General features: G+C 45.6%; 1 protein-coding gene across 1 annotated transcript in view; it reads right to left on the bottom strand.

Moving 5' to 3' along the window:
- Positions 1-21,690, bottom strand: part of LOC142774716 (uncharacterized) — a 35,191-nt gene extending 13,501 nt beyond the window's left edge. The window contains exons 1-6 of the mRNA XM_075875625.1: positions 21,539-21,690; positions 19,143-19,198; positions 17,663-17,684; positions 14,844-14,897; positions 11,797-11,914; positions 746-1,019 (exon numbers count right to left, since the gene is read on the bottom strand). Of these exons, the coding sequence (XP_075731740.1) occupies positions 746-1,019; positions 11,797-11,914; positions 14,844-14,897; positions 17,663-17,684; positions 19,143-19,181 (507 nt within the window). The 5' untranslated portion in view covers positions 19,182-19,198; positions 21,539-21,690. The remainder of the gene's footprint in view (positions 1-745; positions 1,020-11,796; positions 11,915-14,843; positions 14,898-17,662; positions 17,685-19,142; positions 19,199-21,538) is intronic.
- Between the last annotated feature and the right edge of the window lie 1,177 nt (positions 21,691-22,867).

Genomic DNA, 22,867 nt, shown 5'->3' with positions numbered 1-22,867 from the left:
CAGGAACGGTTGAAGCTTTCCTATTGCTCAGAAAACAGCTAGAAACACTTCCTCCGTTGTTGAGCAATTAATATCCGCAGATGGTACAACCCGGCTAACGTTCGGCACAGTCCTTCCTCTGGACGAGGACTGCACCAAGGCCGATGTTACTGGCATCTATGTGCCGTTCATTGTCAAAGTAAACATAAGGGCTGAATCTTGAGGTGTTGTTGGTGCTCGGAGAAAGCTTGTCTTTGCTCGGGGTCCCACAGAAAGTGAAAATCTTTTGTCAAACGGGTCAGTGGATCAACCACGTTTAAAAAAAAATGTGCACGAAACGTCTGCAGTGCGTGCAGAGGCCTAAAAACATGCATATCAAGTTTCTTGGCGGGTGGTGAAAAAACTATGACAGTAAATGTTTTTTTTTGGGGGGGGGGGCAGTTATGACAAATACCACTGTGGCCAACAACACAGCTAAATAACTTCAGTATACGTAACGAAAACACATGCAAAATTGAAATATCTCGAGGAGTTTGAACTCCTATTTACTCTTGGATACGTCAAGGTGGTCATGCTTCCAGTAACTCTGAAAACCACAGTAACGCTGTGGTTTTTAGTCAGCGTGCATATTGCATAGAAACACAGTTTGTAGCACTCTGAGAGAGAGATAGATAGATAGAGAGAGAGAGAGGGAGAGAGAGCCGTTTTAGTTACAACCACAATGTATAACCTTCAAATCACATTGTGTAACATCCAACGAACATACCTGTGTTGTCGGAGGTCCATTATATTTGATTGGTTTCTTGTTTCGTGTACTCCATATTAGAGTCGACGCCCCATTAAAGTCAATTGTTACAGTAACGTTCTTCTTTCTAACGCTGAGTTGAACTGTGGTGTTGACACGAAGACTCAAAGGTGACACTATACCGTGGGATATGTTCCAGGTGAACACTTCCTTGCACTTTGCGTTGTTAAACTTTTCGGTGTAGTTCGAGCAAGCGCTGTAAATAAGAGAATTTATCTTCGCGGTAACCGCAGGCCTGAAAAACAGAAACAACAAAACAAAAACTAGCGATAAAGAAATGAACTCGCAACTTGATTTTGCAAAAATATGAACAGCAAATTCGTGAAGTCCTCGCAGCAGTGTTCGCTTTCAAGGTGAAACATTGTCGTCTGTATGGTTACTATGCGGTTGAGGGCTCACAATAAAATTTGTCTGTATTCATCTGTTATTTTTATTTCGCTATAGTGTCATCATGAATCAAAATTTTTGCATTTTACCGGTATGCGAATAGAAAAAAAGCTCACAAGAACAGATTTAAAAGCAAGGAAACTTTGACGCATGCTCAGACGCGCATGCACGTCTGCTGGAAAAAAAAAGAAAATGAAGGAAATGTAAAATGTTATGCATCTAACGAAGTTGTAAGACCTGGCAATTGTCTCAAAAACCGCGCATACACACGAACATAAGCTGTATGCAATTTTAAAGGAATAAAAGTGTGGTCAGTTTGTTTATTAACGCAATAGCGTTAAAAGAGGCGTTTCGCAGAAATCCCGGTGTCGGAGTCGGCGTCGGATTGGTTGGTTGTGAGCGAAAAATCATAATCTTTGTGTGACTGAAAAATTGAGAACGATGCAAATTAAATAAATAATTAAGAATTCTGGATCTTTGCGGGGATCGAACTTCGGTTGTTCGCGTGGGAAGTGCGGTGTTCTCCCACACAGCGACGCACCTGCTCATGAATGCAGTGAAAATAACATCCTCTGGTTGAAAATGCAGTGAAGGTAACTTTCATGCTTTATCAACACACACGTCCGGTATACATGCTTCCCATTACAACATGAAATATTGCCCTAATAATGCGTAATACAAGCATACATTGCAATCAGACGTCAGAACGTGGGATTATCATCATTCTACAGTGTAAAGCCTGTCACCCACAGCACACACACACACACACACACACACACACACACACACACACACACACACACACACACACACACACACACACACACACACACACACACACACACACACACACACACACACACACACACACACACACACGCTACTAAACCCTTACGGCCACGTCGTGGGTACATAGCATTGCAAGTTCGAAAAGAATACGTACACTAAGTGTTTGAAGTATACGCACTTGGAACGGAATATCGCTATCGCGTTCAACCCTTAAAGGCGAAGCTCAAGGGTCACTCATTTTTTTAGGAAGCCTATAACAGGCGAGGCTGTCTGTTCACTATATATATGAGACAAAGTGAACATTGACAGCCCAGCTATGTAGCATCAGCGCCAAATGCAAAGTAATTACAAAATCGCAAAGTAAAGTAAATGACAACAAAAATAAGAGTGCCTGCTCACCGTATCACTTTTCACAGTTCTCACTTTTTTAAACAATGTACGCTGACAGAAATACGCACTCGTCTAGAAAGAGGGGAAGGCGAAAGCCACCTGCTTCTTTTTTCTTCTCAATCGATGTATTGATCCACACTGTCCCCGCCCATTTCGATAGCTTACTGAACTTGAAATAGCTTAGCACTGCAAGGTTTGTGGAGGCGTTGTTAGAGTTGGGCGACTCACTTGATTTTGCAACGTTTCTGTAGTCTGCCCATCTTTGACCAAGTCACAAAGTAGTGTGATGACATCGTCATGTAGCATAGCGTGACGTCATGGTGGCGTCACAATGACGTTAAGGAATACGGCGATTAGGGGCCGCACGATGACCTCATTTTATCATCAGCAGCCTAACTACTCTCATAGCAGGGCAAAGGTTCCATCCATGTTACGCCAATCAACCCGATCTTGTGCTTTATTCTGCCGATTTCCTAATCTGCAAATTTCTGCAATTTCCTAACCTGCAAATTTCTTAATCTCACCTGCCGTCATGATTTTCTGTCCCTCCTTCATGCGTTTGCCTTCTCCTAGAATTCAGTCAATTTCCCATAATGAGCAGCGGTATTTTTACTACGCGCTACATGCATGCCCCGGCCCATGTCCATTTCTTCTTGATTTTCACTATATATATATATATATATATATATATATATATATATATATATATATATATATATATATATATATATATATATATATATATATATATATATATAGATATATATATATATCTATATATATAGATATTATTACGAGGCAGTGGGCATGGCTCTACCGTCGTGGACAACAGTTCGATGAAAAAGAAGTGGACTCGCCGCGCGAGAGACTGGCAGCTCTGAAGCGTCACTTTGGCATGTAAATATAGGAAATACGCTCATTCCTCTCTTCCGTGTGTTTGCGAGCTCCGTAACAAATTGGTGGGAGTGCTGGGTAACGAAGCGCCATACAACGGAGCTCCGCAGTGGTCGTCAAATCGGAGTTTCCGTGATGGAACACGGGACTGATCCCACGGCCACCTCTCCATCGGCTTCGGCGACGCCCGCACCATCCACGGCAACGCCTCCACTGGCCCCAACCCCACCCACGTACGTGCTGACGCATCCGAAGCATCCTGGAACGTTCTGCGGTACGGACCAAGTTGATGTCGACGACTGGATAGCCGACTACGAACGCACCAGTGCTCTCAACCGGTATGATCCGACTCTTATGCTGGCCAATGTGCTGTTTTACCTGAAAGGCACGGCCAAAGTCTGGTACGAGAACCATGAGGAGGAGATCGGCAGTTGGGACACCTTCAAGGAAAAGCTTCGCGACTTATTTGGGAAGCCCATCGGTCGAAAGGCGGCTGCAAAGAAGGAGTTGTCTATACGTGCTCAGACGTCCACAGAGCCGTATATCTCATATATACAGGACGTGCTGGCTCTATGTCGTAAAGTTGACAACGACATGTCGGAGTCTGACAAGGTTGGCCACGTCCTCAAGGGCATAGCGGACGACGCGTTCAACCTGCTAATGTGCCGGAACTGTGCGACCGTCGACGACATTATTGAGGAATGCCGGCGTTTTGAACTGGCCAAAAGCAGGCGGATTTCAAGATCATTTACTCGACTGCCGAACACCGCAGCGACGTCCTCCTGCGAAGATGGACTGTCCTCCCATCGGCAGTCTTCACCAGCGTCTGAAATTACGCGAATTGTCCGGCGGGAAATCGAAGCAATTACACCTACTCTTCCCGCCAACGGCCACGTCGATTTGCAAGTACCTCAGGTTTGCTTGGTACAGTCGATTGTGCGGGAAGAACTGAGCAATTTGGGCTTCGATGTCTGCGCCGTTGCTCAGTCTCGACCAATTGGCTTCCGTTCAAGGTCGCCGCCTCGCCCCAGGTCACCACCCCAAGAAAGGTCTTATCCACGCTCTCGCAATCCGGCCGAATGGAGAACTGCGGATGATCGGCCGATCTGCTTTAACTGCCGCCGCATAGGTCACGTCGCACGGTATTGCCACAACCATTGGTCTTCGTCCCGAAACCAGTATAACACTGCTCGCCGCACCGATAGCTACCGTCGTTTCCAACCTCCTGAGCCGATCGCCGACAACTACCGCCGGCCTCTGCCCGTCGATTCCTACGCCTGCGATGCCCCTGATACGCAGCACAGCCGCTCACCGTCGCCTCGACGTCACCAGTCTCGTTCGCCGCCAGGACGTCGACCGTCGTCCCCTTCTCCTCTACGACAACGCCCGACCTCCCCGCTCAATTCTCACCAGGGAAACTAAGCGGTGCAGCTCTTGGAGGTGAAGCTGCATCCTCGGTACCGACCTCAAATCCTCTCCTTGTACTGCCGACACGACGAAATTTGATCGACGTCGACGTTGACGGCCTGACTGTTTCTGCACTTGTTGACACTGGGGCGCATATTTCTGTGATGAGTGCCCGACTTCGTCGCCGCCTGAAGAAAGTGCTCACACCGGCTGCCCCTGGCGTTATTCGTGTCGCCGACGGAAGAAGTCTTGCCATCACAGGAATGTGCACAGCACGCATCACTATCGCCGATCACCCCACATCTGTTCTCTTTGCAGTTATTGAGCAGTGCCCAAATGACCTAATTCTTGGTTTAGATTTCTTGTCCACCCATGCTGCTCTCATCGACTGTGCAACCGGCGTTCTTCAACTTGAACTGCCTCGACTTGGACCTGTGCCGTCCTCACCGTCACACCGCTTGTGCGCTGTTGATTATGTTCGGCTGTCACCGCAAGCCACCACGTGTGTTGCCTTAACGATATCACCAGCTCTTCCTGACGGTGACTACATAGTGTCTCCATTGGTGGATGTGCTCTTGGCTCGAAGTGTTGCTGTGCCGCATACAATCGTGACTATTGTGGACAACTACGTTCAGCTTCCGCTCCTTAACTTCAGTAGTTCGACCCAAGTTCTCCCGCAAGGCATTTCGTTAGCCCACGTTTCCCCACTTGATGCATGTAGCATCGTGGCATTGGACCCTGAAGACTGTTCGTCCCCTACTGCAGCCAGCCGAGCAAACGCACCTAGCGACGAAATCACGATGATGATCGCCCCTGATCTTCTGCCCTGTCAGTTGGCGCAACTTCACCACGTTCTGACTACCTACCGAGATATTTTCGACTTCGATGACCGCCCTTTAGGGCAAACGTCCTTCGTGCGTCATCAAATACATACCGGCGATGCTAATCCTGTTAGACGGCGACCGTATCGTGTTTCCCAGTCCGAACGCCAGGTCATACAACGAGAAGTCGAGAAAATGCTCTCCAAAGGAGTCATAGAGGCCTCTTCAAGTCCATGGGCGTCACCTGTTGTTTTAGTGAAAAAGAAGGATGGCAGCTGGAGATTTTGCGTTGACTACCGTGCCTTGAACAAGATAACCCGCAAAGACGTATATCCGCTGCCACGAATCGACGACGCCCTTGATTGCCTTCATGGCGCGCGATACTTCTCATCTATTGATCTGCGTTCGGGCTACTGGCAAATTTCTGTCGACGACTTAGACCGAGAAAAGACTGCCTTCATCACACCGGACGGCCTTTATCAGTTCAAGGTTATGCCTTTTGGGCTGTGCAACGCCCCGGCAACGTTCGAACGCATGATGGACTCTCTTCTTCGTGGTTATAAATGGTCCATCTGTCTTTGCTACCTCGACGATGTGATTGTTTTTTCCCCAACATTTGAAACTCACTTAACTCGTTTGTCGACCATTTTAGCCGTTTTTCGTCGAGCAGGACTCCAGCTGAACTCGAAAAAGTGCAATTTCGGCCGACAACAAATCACGATCCTTGGTCATCTTGTAAGTGCTGCTGGCGTCCGACCTGACCCTGACAAGATTAGCGCTGTCAAGAATTTCCCTCTGCCTTCTTCAACCAAAGATGTTCGGAGTTTTGTGGGCTTATGCTCGTACTTCCGCCGCTTTATACGCGATTTCGCTACAATTGCACGACCACTAACTGATCTTCTCAAAAAGAACGTGCCCTTCTCGTGGGGCCAAGACCAAGCAGCTGCGTTTTCCACGCTGATCGACCTGCTCATTTCACCACCAATACTGGCTCACTTTGACCCGTCTGCGACGACTCAAGTACGCACAGACGCCAGTGCTCACGGAATCGGCGCCGTCCTCGCTCAACACCAGGGAGGCCAAACGCGTGTTATTGCGTATGCCAGCCGCCTTCTCTCCACATCTGAGCGAAACTATTCGATAACAGAGCGCGAGTGTCTTGCGTTGGTCTGGGCTGTAGCGAAATTTCGCCCCTACTTGTATGGCCGCGAGTTTTCAGTTATTACGGACCACCACGCTCTGTGTTGGCTGTCGTCGCTCAAGGACCCAACTGGTCGCCTAGGTCGCTGGGCTCTACGTCTCCAGGAGTATAACTTCGACGTAATTTATAAGTCGGGCAGGTTGCACCAAGATGCTGATTGTCTCTCGCGTTATCCGGTGGACCCTGCTAGCCTCGCTGTCCATGAAGGCGATTCTTGTGTGCTCGCCATATCTGATTTGCACGACATCGGCACAGAGCAGCGCCGGGACGCAACCCTCAAGAAGGTCATTCAGCGAGTATCTTCAGGACATTCCGACCCTTCTCTCCGTCAATATGTCCTTCGCAACGACATTCTGTATCGTCGCAACATGAAGTCTGATGGCCCGGAATATTTGTTAGTTATTCCCCAACACATGCGTGCCACTATTCTTCAACATCTGCATGACGCACCGACGGCGGGACACCTGGGTTTTTCACGCACCTATCACCGCGTGCGGCAACGGTTCTTTTGGCCTGGCATGTATAAATTTGTGCGCCGTTATGTCGCTGCTTGCGAGCGCTGCCAGCGTCGGAAACGTCCTGCTCTCCGTCCGGCTGGCCTGCTCCAACCTATCGACATTCCCCCGGAACCATTCTTCCGCATCGGCCTCGACTTGCTCGGACCTTTCCCGACGTCCGTGTCAGGCAACAAGTGGATCGCTGTCGCAACCGACTATGCGACCAGATACGCGATAACTCGTGCATTGCCAACTAGCTGCGCTACAGACGTCGCAGACTTTCTCCTAAATGACGTCATTCTGCGGCATGGAGCTCCGCGCCAGCTTTTGACGGATCGGGGCCGCTGCTTCCTCGCAAAAGTTATCGACGAAATCCTCCGGAGCTGCTCTACCGAACATCACCTTACTACTGCCTACCATCCCCAGACTAACGGTCTCACGGAGCGTCTCAACCGAACTCTTACAGACATGTTGTCTATGTACGTCTCTGCTGACCACCGTGACTGGGACGCAATGCTCCCCTACGTTACATTTGCATATAATTCGTCAAGACATGACACCGCCGGCTACTCTCCATTCTTTCTTTTGTACGGCTGCAACCCTGCGTTGCCATTCGACACACTCCTTCCTTCTGCTACTATCCAACCAACGGTGTATGCGCAGGACGCTGCTTCTCGAGCCCGCGTCGCTCGCCAAATCGCGCACACTCGGCTCAGTGCTTCTCAGGCCGCACAAAAAGTCCGCTACGATGACTCGCACCGCGACGTTGACTACCCTGATGACTCTCTTGTCCTACTCTGGACGCCGTATCGACGTGAAGGTTTGTGCGAGAAGCTCCTCCCACGATACACAGGACCCTACAAAGTTCTCCACAAGGTCACCGACGTCGACTACCTCATCACTCCCGTTCAACCGCACTCATCCTCTGCTACACCATCTACTGATGTTGTTCATGTGTCGCGCCTAAAGCCCTACTATACTGCCAGTCCTGATTGACTTAGGGGCGCCGTGACGGCGCTTTGTTCGCCGGGGGTGATATTACGAGGCAGTGGGCATGGCTCTACCGTCGTGGACAACAGTTCGATGAAAAAGAAGTGGACTCGCCGCGCGAGAGACTGGCAGCTCTGAAGCGTCACTTTGGCATGTAAATATAGGAAATACGCTCATTCCTCTCTTCCGTGTGTTTGCGAGCTCCGTAACAATATATAGAGTCTGGCCTTCATATATATATGAAGGCCAGACTCTAGGCCGAAACGTCGAAATAAACCACGTTGTGACCGCTCACGGAGGATCTACTAGACTATATATATATATATATATATATATATATATATATATATATATATATATATATATATATATATATATATATATATATATATATATATATATATATATATATATATATATATATATATATATATATATATATATATATATATCGCTAACCCTCGTTTGTTCCCCGACCTAATATATATGTTGATTGTTAATTTCTTTCCATTTTTCCTCATTGATATGTGGGGTTTAACGTCCCAAAACCACCATATGATTATGAAAGACACATTTTTCCTTCTTTCCTCCACTAGCTTGAACGCTAGATAAGGAAACGTATCTGAGGTCCCAAGTACGTTCCAATCCATTATTTGAGTACATGGTGGCAGTGCGAAGGAAAATTTCTTGTACGGTAAAGGGCCCACCTTATTGCAACACTCAGGCGAGTGCCCGGGTCCAAGCCCGAACCTCCACTCCATCTCACGATCAAAACATCATCTCTTCACTCCCCGGTTAGACAAGGAGTTCTCCAACAAGTCAATCGCACTTGGGTGGTTCGAATCATCACAGCCAATAGCACGAACACTCCATGACAGAAGCGGCGTTGGTCAAAAGCATGTCGCAATCTACAACACGCGAGGAGACTGGTTCACTGCGTGACACGTGTCATTACTCTTCCCTTTCAAACCTCTAATGTCGGTCTTGATGTCCAGCGGCAACCGAGGCCACGCTCGACCTCCCACCAGTAGCTAGCCCGTGTACGAAACAGCTTTTTGAAGAATGCTACGAATGAGGCTAGTACGTTAATGTTGGCTTGACGATGCTCTCACGGTACGGAGATGCTGTGAAGGACTGACTACAAGGAACAATGGAAAGGCTACCGAGTTATTTGTAGTCGGTCCTACGTGGACCCGCTCACTGGATTTCGTGTCGACTGGTTGTGCCCTCACGATCTCCGGCGTCAGCGCAGCTCTGGCGCACTGGGCTCACCCTACGCCATCTCCTGACGCTGACAAGAGCTCTCGTCGAGTGGTTCCTATTCTTTTAATCCCTCCTTACCCCCATCCCTTGTGAGCTACTGTTGAGGTGTCGCACCTGATGCAGACAGTTACGGGGCTCACTTTTCTCTTTTTCCTCCTTTAAGAACCATATAAGTCGGTCCTTCGTAGCACCTTCCTGCTGTAAGAACATCTTTCAAGCCGCACCAACAGCGATGAGAATGTTCACAGGCCCTGACCACTGATGACGTGTGTACGAACAGCGATGTGCGCTTTGCAAGCACTAAAAAAATTCGGTCATCCTTTGCAGCGGGCAGTTGGTTCACCTGAACACCACGAATGCGGTTACTGTGACGCAAGGATGATTGCACATAAAAGCAACATTCGGTCACAGCCGGCCAAGCGGTTGCAAAAATAGCCGTTTTCTTACGCCACTCTCAAAGGGCACGCGCGGACGCCGAACAGTAACACTGAATCCAGGCGGCTGTGTGTCGCGTCAGCCCGTCTTCGCAACTGTGTTTCCCGTTCAGCTCGAATCTTTCCCCTTTTGTACTAAGTGAGAAGGCAGCTTAGGCGATCCCGCTCTTCTATGATGCAACCACACGGAGTCGCCTTGCTTTCCCTGCGTGGGTGTGTACTGCGTCCCCTTTTCGTGGAGCCGACACGCGTCCTTCGTTTGCGATGGGGACTCGTTTTGCGTTTTGCAGTAGTCGCATAATCTGGCCACACAACCTATACACGCCGACTCCTAATACCTCAGACTAAGAATGACGTCACCGCCGGAATAAATTTCACATCACTCGTGTTGACATTGCAACAGACAGCTTTAACGTTTCATGAGGCGCGTAAGGCCTAGGATTGTAAGGCCTTGTGTAAGGCCCAGGGAAGGCCTAGGAAAGAAGTAATGAAAGAAGGAATACAAAAGGAAGAAGGCAACATCATAAAGCGAACTATGCCGTCTGATTGTTGTACACCACCAGCTATTTGGTTGCAAATAGCGGTTGACAGAATTTAGGAACTAGAGCGTGCACTGCACTGCAAAATGCGGCAGCCGTTACCCATGAACAGTAACCAATTTTTGGTTACTTGACCATTAACCATTTTTTCGCCGCATCAGTAAGTATACGCAAACACCCTGTGGGATAGACTGGAAAAATCACGAGTGCCAAGCTAGTAAACTCTCCACGGAAAATTGTGTACGTATACTGCACATTTGCTTCACGGTTTCTCGTCTGCTTTAGCGCTGCGAACTTGTCTCCGTGGAGCTCTGCCAGCCACATACATCCACACTGCGTGCTTCGGGCTATCTCGCGCTCGCACATTTCTAGATAGTTCGCGTTCTGACCCAAATAGTTCTTGTTACTTATTATGAATTATATACTATCTGAATAAAGAAAGAAAACGAACGATAGCCAAAAGGGACAAATAAAAACTTAGAACTTAGAATGAAAAGACAGAAACCCATGGCAGCTCGAATATTGTGATACCTGAACAAATGCCTAGCGCGGGCATCCAGCAATTGACATCAGTAGGGTTTCCACTACTCCGTTTACCAAAGCGTTGGTAACGCCAATGTTCATAGGTACGCAAGCAGGGTTTTCCCGGCGCAAGTATACGATCAAGTTAGGTACCTTTGCAAACGCAGCGTGCTACATAGGCGCCACTTTTCCAACGTTTTATCGACTTTCAGCTAGTTTCGGCAGTTCAGATACGCATATTCTGCAGCGATTCCCATCAGGTTATTTGTTTATCTCATCAGATGTAGATACGCAGCGATGGCGAAGTGAAAGGGGAGGGGAATTTTTTCGCTCGGCTAGATGGTGGCGTCTCCTCTAACACTGCCTCAAATTCATCTGTACGTTTCCCAAACGGTTTTGGTGATCGTGAGGTTATTTTAAGTGTATTTAAAGTTTATTTGTCCTAGTTATGTTATAAGTCAATCCTCACAGTGCTCCGATCACTGACAGTGCTCTGATCACTTGGCTTGTCGGGCTGAAGTACGCCGAGTCCATACAGCAGGCACTGGATGCTCTTTGTCCAGTGCTTGTAAGCCTCCAGAGGCGCTCTAACTGGAAGGGTCCACGTTGGAACGCGATACGTCTCATATACTGCGTCCACTACTATCGAACGCAGTGTGTTTAATATCACTTCACCTAGGGTCGGATAAGAAAACAGGACGCGCGCCGGGTCGACTCCACTGATTTTCCATCATGTTACTCCTTCTCCTTCTTGTTCGTTCGCTTTCACCTGGTTTTGAGCATCACCAGCTTTGTAATGGCATGTATAGAGCACTTTACTCTGAGCGTGATCTCGCAGCATGAGACGCATGGATGACACAAATAGTGCCAATTCTCACTCCTTCGCAGGTCGATATCCACCAGTGAAGTTGAAGGACTTCAACTTGCCACGGTAGCCTACTCGTGCTGTGATAAGTTTCTCCGCATCGCTGGTCAAGTTCACCATCTGAATCACACCTGAAGAAAAATAAAATAAAGGAGGGTAAATAAATGTTACCTTTTCCATAACCTTCACATTATCTGCTGCGCCGTGTTCAGATATGAGGGAGCTTTACTAATACTGCGTTTAACAATTATGCAAAAGAAACGTGAGGAAGACAACTGGAAGTAAACTTGTATGCCACCAGAGTTAAATTTTTTGCAAGGGAATGAGCAAATACTTTCGTTTAAATAAATAGAATGCGCTAGTTCATTTGAAGAGTACGTAAGTGAAGTTATCAGTCTAGGACACCATGAACCGTGGTCGCCTTGCATGCTGTCACGACCAGATTGAGTTGGTACGGGTGTTTAAGCAGGACAGCAGGCTTCCCAGTGTTGTACGCGGTTTGGCACACATGAACTGACGTGTCCAACTCCGTGGCATGGTGGAGCGTAACGGGGGCATATGGAACCCCGGACATTGCTGTAGGTATTGCGTAGGGTACATCCTCTTCATAATAATCATCGCCTTCAACAACAACAACAACAACAACAACAACAACAACAACAACAACAACAACAACAACAACAACAACAACAACAACAACAACAACAACAACAACAACAACAACAACAACAACAACAACAACAACAACAACAACAACAACAACAACAACAACAACAACAACAACAACAACAACAACAACAACAACAACAACAACAACAACAACAACAGCAACAACAACAACAACAACAACAACAACAACAACAACAAGGGCTGGGGGGAGTGGCAAAATAGTTATATGTTCGAGATCCTATAAAGGACTTCTACAGACAAGCTCTCATGTTAACACTGTACAGTTCTATGCCAGTTGGAACCGAGAAAAAAAGGAATGACGCAATAAAAAAACAGATGCATCACCGCGTGTGTTTATACAGTATTTGGATTCTGGCTTCACATGTGCCAGTAAAAAGGCACAGATGCGAGAAAGAAAACCATAAGACAAATAGCACAAATGCAGTCCCTTTACGCGCGAGTTAACCAAATGTTTGGCATAGAGGTTTAATAACTATGCAAAGATACGGCATGCGGTCCAAAAAGGTGTTTGTTTGTAGCTTTCTCCACGAAACTACTTCGATGCGTGGAGAGTCATCTGGCTGGGAATACTCACTGCTCTTTATTAAACTGCTCGGCTGTCAGTAGCCCCGCCGCGGTGGTCTAGTGGCTAAGGTACTCGGCTGCTGACCCGCAGGGTGCGGGTTCGAATCCCGGCTGCGGCGGCTGCATTTCCGATGGAGCCGGAAATGTTGTAGGCCCGTGTGCTCAGATTTGGGTGCACGTTAAAGAACCCCAGGTGGTCTAAATTTCCGGAGCCCTCCACTACGGCGTCTCTCATAATCATATAGTGGTTTTGGGACGTTAAACCCCACATATCAATCAATCTGCTGTCAGTAGTGTTCAACTGTCGCGCGAAAATTCAAATTACTTCGGTGTCGGTTCCGAACTCTCGCACAGTTATCCATTCCTCTGTGAGGCTCGGTGAACGTGCGCAGGAGCATGGACGGGCCCTGTGGTTTTCAGCAAAAAAAAAAAAAAAAATCCGTCTTGATAAGGATAGCACTGAATGAAACATAACTGATGTCTCCGGGTTTTCCGATAAATACGAAAATCACCACCCAGGCACTCCGCATAAACGGTCAACCAGCGAAAGCTCAAACGTGCGACCCCTTTGTTTGGCGGTGGGTTCTACCCGACGAGGCATTGAAGCTTTTCACAATTATTGGTTACATGTTCGTATTTTTTAATGAGGCTAGACCCACGTTCGGCTTGGTTTTACCGCAGTGTTTATTTCACATGCCGCACATTGAGCCTCTTATGATGACGGGCATGCAAGAGTGTTATGAGCGGTTAAACGTGTTTCGCAATGCGTTAATCACAGTGGTTGTTCTTGAACCGCAGGTGGTTACATACGTCGCCGGTGAAGCCAAAGTGCTGCTGGAGAAACTCCTGCCGACAGGGTTACCTCCAAGCTAAGGGTTTATTAATAGAATATCACGGGCCTGCACATGCTTTCTGTGGCTTCGCGATGCATGCTACTCGTGCACGGTCTCGAGACAAATAGAGAGCCTACAAGGTGCCAGACAAGTGTGTTTGGGACAAGACGCTTGGGTGAACGCTTCAGCGGATCTCATTTATGTCTCCTATACTTACCTGAGCACGGGTTCGCTCGTAATAAAACCAGTTTTCGTGTGAATCCTCTTGCTATACATTACCATGATATAGCACTGTACATGCCATATATACACTTTGTGTGGAGCCTTACGGGTTATATTTACATTGTATACCAGTTTAAAATACGTGTAATGTGAACACGACGTACTACTGGGCAATTTGCCTTGGTATATATTGCATAGACACTCTATGCTATAACACACAGTCTAAATTCAACACTGGGTATTCTCTGTACGTGATTTTCCACTGAGATTAAAAGTGTGATGTTAACATCCCGTCATGTGTTTTTAGAAGGCCAAAGCGAGCAATCATATAATTGAAAGCGACATTGAGTAGTAGATAATCAAAATCTCAAAAAGAAGACAGCTTCACCCAACACGGCGTGTTGGTACTGTAGAGAACACCAACTGAGTCACTGAAGCCAGCATGTCCACAAATGAATACAGGAAGGCAATAAAAAAACATAATAAAATCGGCCGCTTAACGTCCCATAAACACGATATAATTATGAGAGATGCTTTAGAGAAGGGCCCGGGAAATTTCGACCATCTGTATTTGTTTAACGTCTCCAAAATATAAGTACACAGGCTTCAAACATTACGGCCTCTATTGAAAATGTAGCCGCTGCAGCCGGGGCTCGATCCAGCGACCTTTGGGAACTAAAAATCGACGTTTAGAGTAATTTACAGAAATATCTTACTTAGCATTCCATATTCTGCAACAATGAAGGCTTACCTGAAACTTCTCCTTGCTTCCATTTCGATATATTTGCTTGCCGGAGAGCTTCACCTGTCACAAAGCCGCAGAGCCCGAAGAATATAAGAATGTGGTGTTCAACTTGATGCCACAATTTATCGCGATGGATCATGCTGTAACACAAAAGCACTTTTTGCTCTCTTGGTGAGGCTATAAGAGCTAAGGCGCATTTTTATCTTAGTTTCGGAAGCGAATAGTGTTCACGGACCTCGGAGCAATTATTGCATCGCCAGGAACACGAAGGTAAAAGCATCCTGGGAATGCGTGATTACTGTGAAATGATCTTAATTTTCCTGCGGTTAGAAAAATATTTTATGAATTTTGTCATATATTAATTTATAAAATTTCGTTGCTGTTTCAGTTGAGTATACTTCTGACTTTTCATTTTGGTTGATATATGTTCGTCTGGCTATTGTAATGAATGAAATTTGTAGATACCTGAAAAAAAAGTACGGCGATCATAGGTCGGCGAAAATTGTGGAGCTCACTCAGACTCGCTCATGAAATATATCTTGCGCTTTGGACTCACTCGAGCTCAGACTCGCGAAAATTTTCTTCAAACGTATTCACTCGGACTCCAACTGTTCAAAATTTTACTCACCCGGACTATACTCAGACCCTGACTCACGGCTTGATATGAGTAAGAGTGAGTCGATTACGAGTGAGTTTGCCGACCTATGACTGCGATATAAGGAAACGCAACAGATAAGGGAACGCAATAAGAAGCATATTCTCTCCAAACAGTTTTGACTACGCGGTACAACTTTCTTCGGAGGATGTATTAAGGTGCACTCTCCGAAGAATCCTCTGGAGAAGGATCTGAAGGAAGGACCTGAGTTCCGTGATTACCTGACACATACCTAACCAAACTATAAAGGTCACAAGTAAAGATGTGGTTGTCAGTTGTCACTTAAAGAATATAAAGCTAACATCATGCCGTGAAAGCAAGCATGAAATGTTATAAAAATAATCCGCGCATCTCATTGATATGTGGGGTTTAACGTCCCAAAACCACCATATGATTATGAGAGACGCCATTATCATCCGCGCATCTCCGCGAAATCTGCTGGTTTCTTATAATAAAGTTTATTCCTCCTCCTCCACGAAATTATTCACAACAAGTGGTTTAATGTCTGGGTATCATATGGGTGAGTAACGGTACGTTGACCGAGCGTTGTCCCATATAATGTAAATTGAGCGACATAAAGTGAAATAAGGTGACGTAAAAAGTCGACGACAAAGCTCCTGAGGTCCACGTTGAAGTCGCCAACCAGTATAAATGGTTTGTGCTAGTAGGTATTTTGTGTTGTTCCATCACAAGTCTGATCAATATTAGCCCATTGTTAAAACCTTTTTTGTGTCTCACATCCACGCGGTCTCCGTGGAAACACACTGACGTGGGCGGACAAGCTTCGGCCCTATAGTTTCTTCACTCCTAAAACGACGCAGTGAACAGCCGCTGTATGTAACTATAGCAAACAATCAAATAGTGGTAGTAATGACACCATTTAAACGCAGTGCTGTTTCAGTTGACGGTTAGTTTGTGCAGAGCAAACTGAGAAGAAGAGCCTGGAATGTGCGGCACATACCCACACTTAGGGATTGGTCAAGAACCAGGTATAGTTCTAACGAAATACTTTTTTTAGCTTACGTCTCTTAAACTCATGACAGGGATCAAGAGAAAAATAAATATCAGGAATTGATAATTAGTGATTACGTATATACAACATGAAGCACTATCACAATTATGAGCCGGTGCATACTAACTTACTTCTCTTTACCTTCTGCTTCGCTCTCAGAGCAAGTGCACCAATTCGTTTGGCGTGAGATGTATAGAGAATAGGAGAAGAAAAAAAAAGTACCAGAAAGGTAGGGAGGTTAACTAGACTAAGTTCAGTTTGCTACCCTACACAGGGAAGAGGGGAATGAGGGAGAAAAGGAGAGGAAGAGATACACATTGCACATAGCACACACAGTTCATGTTTCACAGGCGGTCGCACAGGGATGTTGCCCTCAAGAATTGTAGAACGGCTCGTGTGGCTTCCTGGGCTGAAGTACTTGAAGGCAACGCTCCCAAGATATTCTCCAGAGTAAAGGGTCGATCATCCGGCCTCCTTAAGGCACACTGGAGAGTCCGGCGATCTTCTTCAAATTCTGGACAATGACACAGGACATGGTCGAGAGTTTCTACACAATGGAAGTTATCACAGTTGGGGGAGTTAACCATACCAATGCGATAACGTAATGAATTACTGACTCAGATGGGCAAGAGAACGAGTACACAGACATAGAAATAAAGTAAAAGAGATATATAAAGTGAAGAGAAAGGGCAGAAATACATACAAAGATAGAAAGAGAAACATAATGATACAGAAAGAGACAGTAAAATCGGATAAAAAATGTCGAGCAAGTTAAAGAAAATGAAAGAAGGAATTAAAGAAAGACAGAAAGAAATAAAGAGATGGAAAGAATGTGGAACAAAGAAATGAAAAAGAGAGTACAAGAAAGGGAAAACAAGAAAGAAAGAGTGAAATGGAAATAAACACATGTAAATATAAACGTAGAACAACAGTGAAAAAAAGAAAGGAAGAAACAGGAAAAGGAAGAAGGAAGAGTAAGTGATAACGAGGCAGGCCACCCAGATCCACATCACCTTCTGGCTGAGCATCCTTAGGGAAGATGCCTTAAACTTTGATTGATATGTCGACACTATTTGTGTTTTTAATTTTGAAGTTACAATGTACAGTTAAGAGAATGCTAGCTTAGCGTAAGCAAATGAAGGAAAAAAATTACATTACCTTCATTTGGTATGATGAGGAACTGCAAGAAAACATACGCCTTTAAACTTGGTTTAGGAATATACTCCCGTAAGTTGGCTCGCTCTGTATGTAGTGTCAAAAGCAACATGTTTACTAAGCACGTGTACTGTAAAATGCAAAGCAATGTCGTGACGATTATCACGATGATTATTTTCAGTAACAGATGCAGGCTTAGTCTGAGGTAAAAAGCGGGTAAAACACACACACACACACACACACACACACACACACACACACACACACACACACACACACACACACACACACACACACACACACACACACACACACACACACACACACACACACACACACACACACACACACACACACACACACACACACACACACACACACACACACTTGTCTTGCCGATTGGGGTTCCTTTGACGCTAATAGTACTCTTATAATATCCCCGTGGCATGTTTACCGAAACTCTAAGCAACTGGTTATATAAAACATATGCGTCTGTTTAAAGTATGTCTGTGCGGGCGTTTGTGGGATCTGGTTATTTTTTGTTTATATATACGACATTTACCGTTGGCGCGGTACGCGGGTCTCGTAGGAGCTTGAACGTGTTTTATAGCACGCGGCCTTCTGACATTTTCTGTAAATATGTAAACTGGCCGTGAGCGATAAATAAAAAGGTGCCCGCTTTATGTACCCACTAGCAATGTGGCACGAAAACAAAACAAAACAAAGAAAAGTGAGCACACCTTGCGTAAGACGCCACCGCGTGGCACGGGACACGAAGGGTCTGCACGCGCCGCAGTTGAAAAGAAAAAAGAAATATCTGAGAGCGTCGCGTTCTGCCCCGCATTGTCGACACTTGCAGCGCTTTCTTCAAACACAAGGACGTAACTGCGACGGTTGTTGATTCACGCTTTGATAGATTTGTGGGGTTTAACATCCCAAAACCGCCATATGATTATGAGAGACGCCGTAGTGGAGGGCTCCGGAAATTTCGACCACCTGGGGTTCTTTAACGTGCACCCAAATCTGAGTACACGGGCCTACAACATTTCCGCCTCCATCGGAAATGCAGCCGCCGCAGCCGGGATTTGAACCCGCGACCTACGGGTCAGCAGCCGAATACCTTAGCCACTAGACCACCGTGGCGGGGCTGTTAATTCACGCTTGCCCCACGGGTTTGCCTGCGCGTTTTTCTTGAGCGCTATTTTTGTACTTCAGCGGTGTCGTTCTTCATGTTCTATTTTAGTTTCTTACTATCACATTCATTGGTTCACCTTTGCGGCACAATTGCCTCTTTTTAAAAACTGCTTCCGCTACAGAATTTCTACCAGTACATTTGAAGAAAGTGGGCCTTCACCAGGTGGTTGATCCGCTCGCCAAGACTTTCCGTTACATGCATGAGAGAAACTTGTTTCCATAAAAAAGAAAAAAAAACATTTAGGAAGGAGAACCGCATTTCACGTCATAACGCGTTGAAATTCTTTACCATGAGTGCTGGAAACGCCGTGAGAACCTTCGTGTTCATGTCTTGGCGGGGAGGCTCTGCAACCAAGGAATACCAATACATCTTTTGATTTTTGCAGAGCGTTTTGTTGCGACCCAGCGCTGGGCAGTATCGTGATACAAAATTACAGCGATAGTATCGGAGGGATGATTTTTAGCCTTAATACTTTTGTACCGACATATATTTGACAAATGAATTTCAATTTCAGTGGTAAAACAATTTCAAGACGTATGGACTGAACTCAGGGCTGTGCAGAGATACCCAAAAAAGTATTCCGGAATACATATGTCGAAATACATGATTTCGAAGCCTAAAATACCGATGCTGAGATACATTTGTAAAGGACTTGACGGGATACTTCATAGATACTTTTGCAAACAGGCGAAAAAAGTATTCTGGAATACATATAAAGCAAAACATATGCTGAAACACTTTGCTCTATGTCGGGGATAGTCATATACCGTACAGACATTTGTTATTTGCAGCGTGAAATTAAATGAATTCATTATTTTGTCACCGTACTCTGAGTGCCTTTCAGGCATTACAAAGGAGGCGTACACTGCACATACTTGTTAATAACGACATATTTACATACATCAGTTGCAATAAAAAACTAAGCTGTATGAGAGCAAGAGTCACACACATTGTACACCGAAATCGGGATACTTGGCGGAAATAGTATTAGCTATGCTAGTAGTAGCATAGTAAATGCGAAGCGCTGGAACCATAAACAACCAAACTGAGAAAAGGTATGCTTTTATTCACAGTGGTCAGCATGTGTCTCTGACTAAAAAAAAAGAAGGTAAGACTCCCGAATTTCTTGCTGTTGCTGTAATGGCAGCGCTTACTTCAACGACCTTCTGTTAGCAGACTAGCAGTTGAGGCTAGTTGGTTTCCAGTTTTGATAAAGTGGCCTAGGGCGAAGCAGGAGCGGAACACATAAACAATGAAGACGAGCGCTTAATTCCAGTTGAAGGTTTAGTGTTTCCTAGAAACAGAGAAAAAGCAGAGAGAAGAACGAACAAAACGAAAGAACGAGAAAGTAAACGCAAAAAGACCTCCTTCCAATCGCTGTGTGGCCACGCTGGCGTCTTTCAGAAATGCTTTGGGGAAAAAAGTGTCGTTGATTTGACACGACACCACACACCGAATTATTTGGGTGGTACGTGGCTTCCGTGATAAGCTCCGGTTTTTCAAATGGGCACCACAAAAAAAAAGAGGAGGAAAAAAAGAATGAGAGAAAAGAAAAGAACTGCTCGTTCAATCGGTATGAGGGAAAACATTTTAAAAACAACGATGTTGGTTGGCGCTCATTGTGCAGTATACAATGCGCCTCGCAATGAAAATATCACTACTGGAATTAAATATGGCAGTATAAGAATGTTGGCAAGCGCAAGCAGGCGACCATTCAAACACTTCGTAGTTCTGCCTGAAGGTGCACTATGGGATGCGGGTACAAAGTGACTAGCTTGCTTTCAAGAAGGTAGGAGTCATTTTCGGCCTCAGCAGAAATGTAGAAAATGGTGGGTGCATACCTCACCACCGACTGCCAAGGTCACAGCAAAAAAAAACAAAGTTTATTCTTATTGTAAACACGTCTATGCTCACCCCCCCCCCCCCCCAAGAAAAAAAAAAGTTGCGCGTGTCTTGGATAGTATCGCGATACGGGCGCTACATCGTGAAAGTATTTCACTACTGAGATACAAATACATTTTTGAAAAGTATCTCAATACAGCAATACAGATAGTCAAAAGTATCTCTGAAACACTATCGCAATATTGCCCAGTCCTGCGTGACCAGCACCACATGGTTCCTCCGGGTTGGTGGCCTGAAGTTTTTATTGTTTTTTTTAGAACACGGCAGTTGAGTCGTCTTTACTTGACATGGTAGGATCTATCTTCGAGAATACAATGAGAGAAAGAGAGAGAGAGAGATAGAGAGAGATACAAAGAGGGATAAACAGATAGAGAGAGAGACAGAGACCCATGAACGATGGCTTCTTCCAATCGACATATATAGACGGATAGCTTTCCAACACCCCTAATATCCGACGTGTGAGATGCTGCGTTAGAAACTTTCAGAAGAAGATTCACTGCACTGCCTTATTAATCTGCGAGGCTTTCTGTGTGCTTTTGTAACATTAACAGTAGGTTATGCTTCTTTGTAGTTTTGCTGCTCGCTAACGTATAAAAAAAGCGTTCGGAGTGAAACTGTACATATCTAGGCAGCTCGTGATACCGCGAACCGTAATCATGAGAACTCAACCAACAACAACAACACGAGCGCGTTCGTGGTACTGAAGTTGCAGAAGTCCCACTTCTCACCTCCGCTGCAGCGAAATGCGCGATAAATAAATAAATAAATAAATTACTGAGTACCTGCGTTCTGTTATTCTGGCCCAGGCAAATCGAGTTGGAAGCACTTTAAAGGAACATACGCTGAATTCAGCAGTGACTCTCTCTACCTTTCAATAAATATCTGCGTAACATGTGTGCCGTGTGCTACACAGCGGATCATTTGCATTGACGGAATAGAATCGCTCATGAACTTTTCCACATATAGTCATAAAAACCAGTACTCAAGTTATCGTCGCCCACTTTGAGCACTGATCAATCATGCGTAAGTGCAATCAAGGAAGAGATGTACAGTTAAAAGAACAAATAGTTACTGGCAGAGGCGTGAACTAAGCTAAATATCCACTTATTCGAAAGAGAAAAAGGTTGAAGTTGTACCACACTAGGACATATATTTGTGTACATCATAATTATAACCAACTAAACTTCTTTAATAAAGTGCACGGAATCACGGCAGTACTTCAAAAATACAATAACCTCAAGAACTTTACATATTTAGTGGGGACAAAAGCACTGCACGCCAAAGGGCAGGGTCATGAACTTGATGGCAGGAAATGTCGGACGCTGTTTGACTTGGGTGCTCTGAGACCTACAATTCACTCAACCATGTTTCAGAAACAATAGAAAAATAAATAAACGGCAAATAAACTGGATAAATAAGAGGTAATTTGACCAGTATATTGCCCAAGTCTTTCACTAAACTATCATGTTGACAAAGCAACAAATGACGAAAAGCGAAACTTGTGTGTTTACATTGAAAGATCAAAATGCAGTGTTCATAGTTATGTAGGGTTTGAATGGTTTCATGAACTCCAAGGTGTGGTATGATACCATTCTGCGATGGTAGTGGGATGTAGAAAAATGATATATAAAATGAAAAGGATGTAATTAAAATCAGTGCATTGAAACTATATATACAATTGAAACTAGCAGTCCAGCGCATACCTTTTCTTGTATGTCGTCTAGTAACGCTGTGTTTCATTAAAAAAAAAAATAACCACACAAGTACTCCGTAGAGATGGTGAACCACTGACGCTGAAGCTGGCGGCCGCGGATGTTTGCAGGTGTGGAAGCCGATGCCAATCGAAAACTCCCGCCGAAGGCATGCGTCGGCGGGAAAGCAGCATTCCCTGGCGTGCGCAATTCCGTCAATTTTGCCTCGTTGGACACTGCTCTGTTTACAGCGCTGTTTCATCGTATCGCCTTTGTAGCTTGCCTTCTGCTCGGACAGCTGCCAGATCCTCAGTGCGCAGTTGCGTCTTGCGCTTCGCGACCCGGGCCTGTTCTTGCGGCCGGATTGCTGCATCGGCCCGGCGAACATAAATTCTCTCACGGATCAACTGTCGGCGCTGT

This window comes from Rhipicephalus microplus, chromosome 10 (assembly GCF_043290135.1).
Source record: "Rhipicephalus microplus isolate Deutch F79 chromosome 10, USDA_Rmic, whole genome shotgun sequence".
NCBI lineage: Eukaryota > Metazoa > Arthropoda > Arachnida > Ixodida > Ixodidae > Rhipicephalus > Rhipicephalus microplus.
Note: the sequence above shows the minus strand (reverse complement) of the source record. Positions and strands in the feature narration are given on the sequence as shown.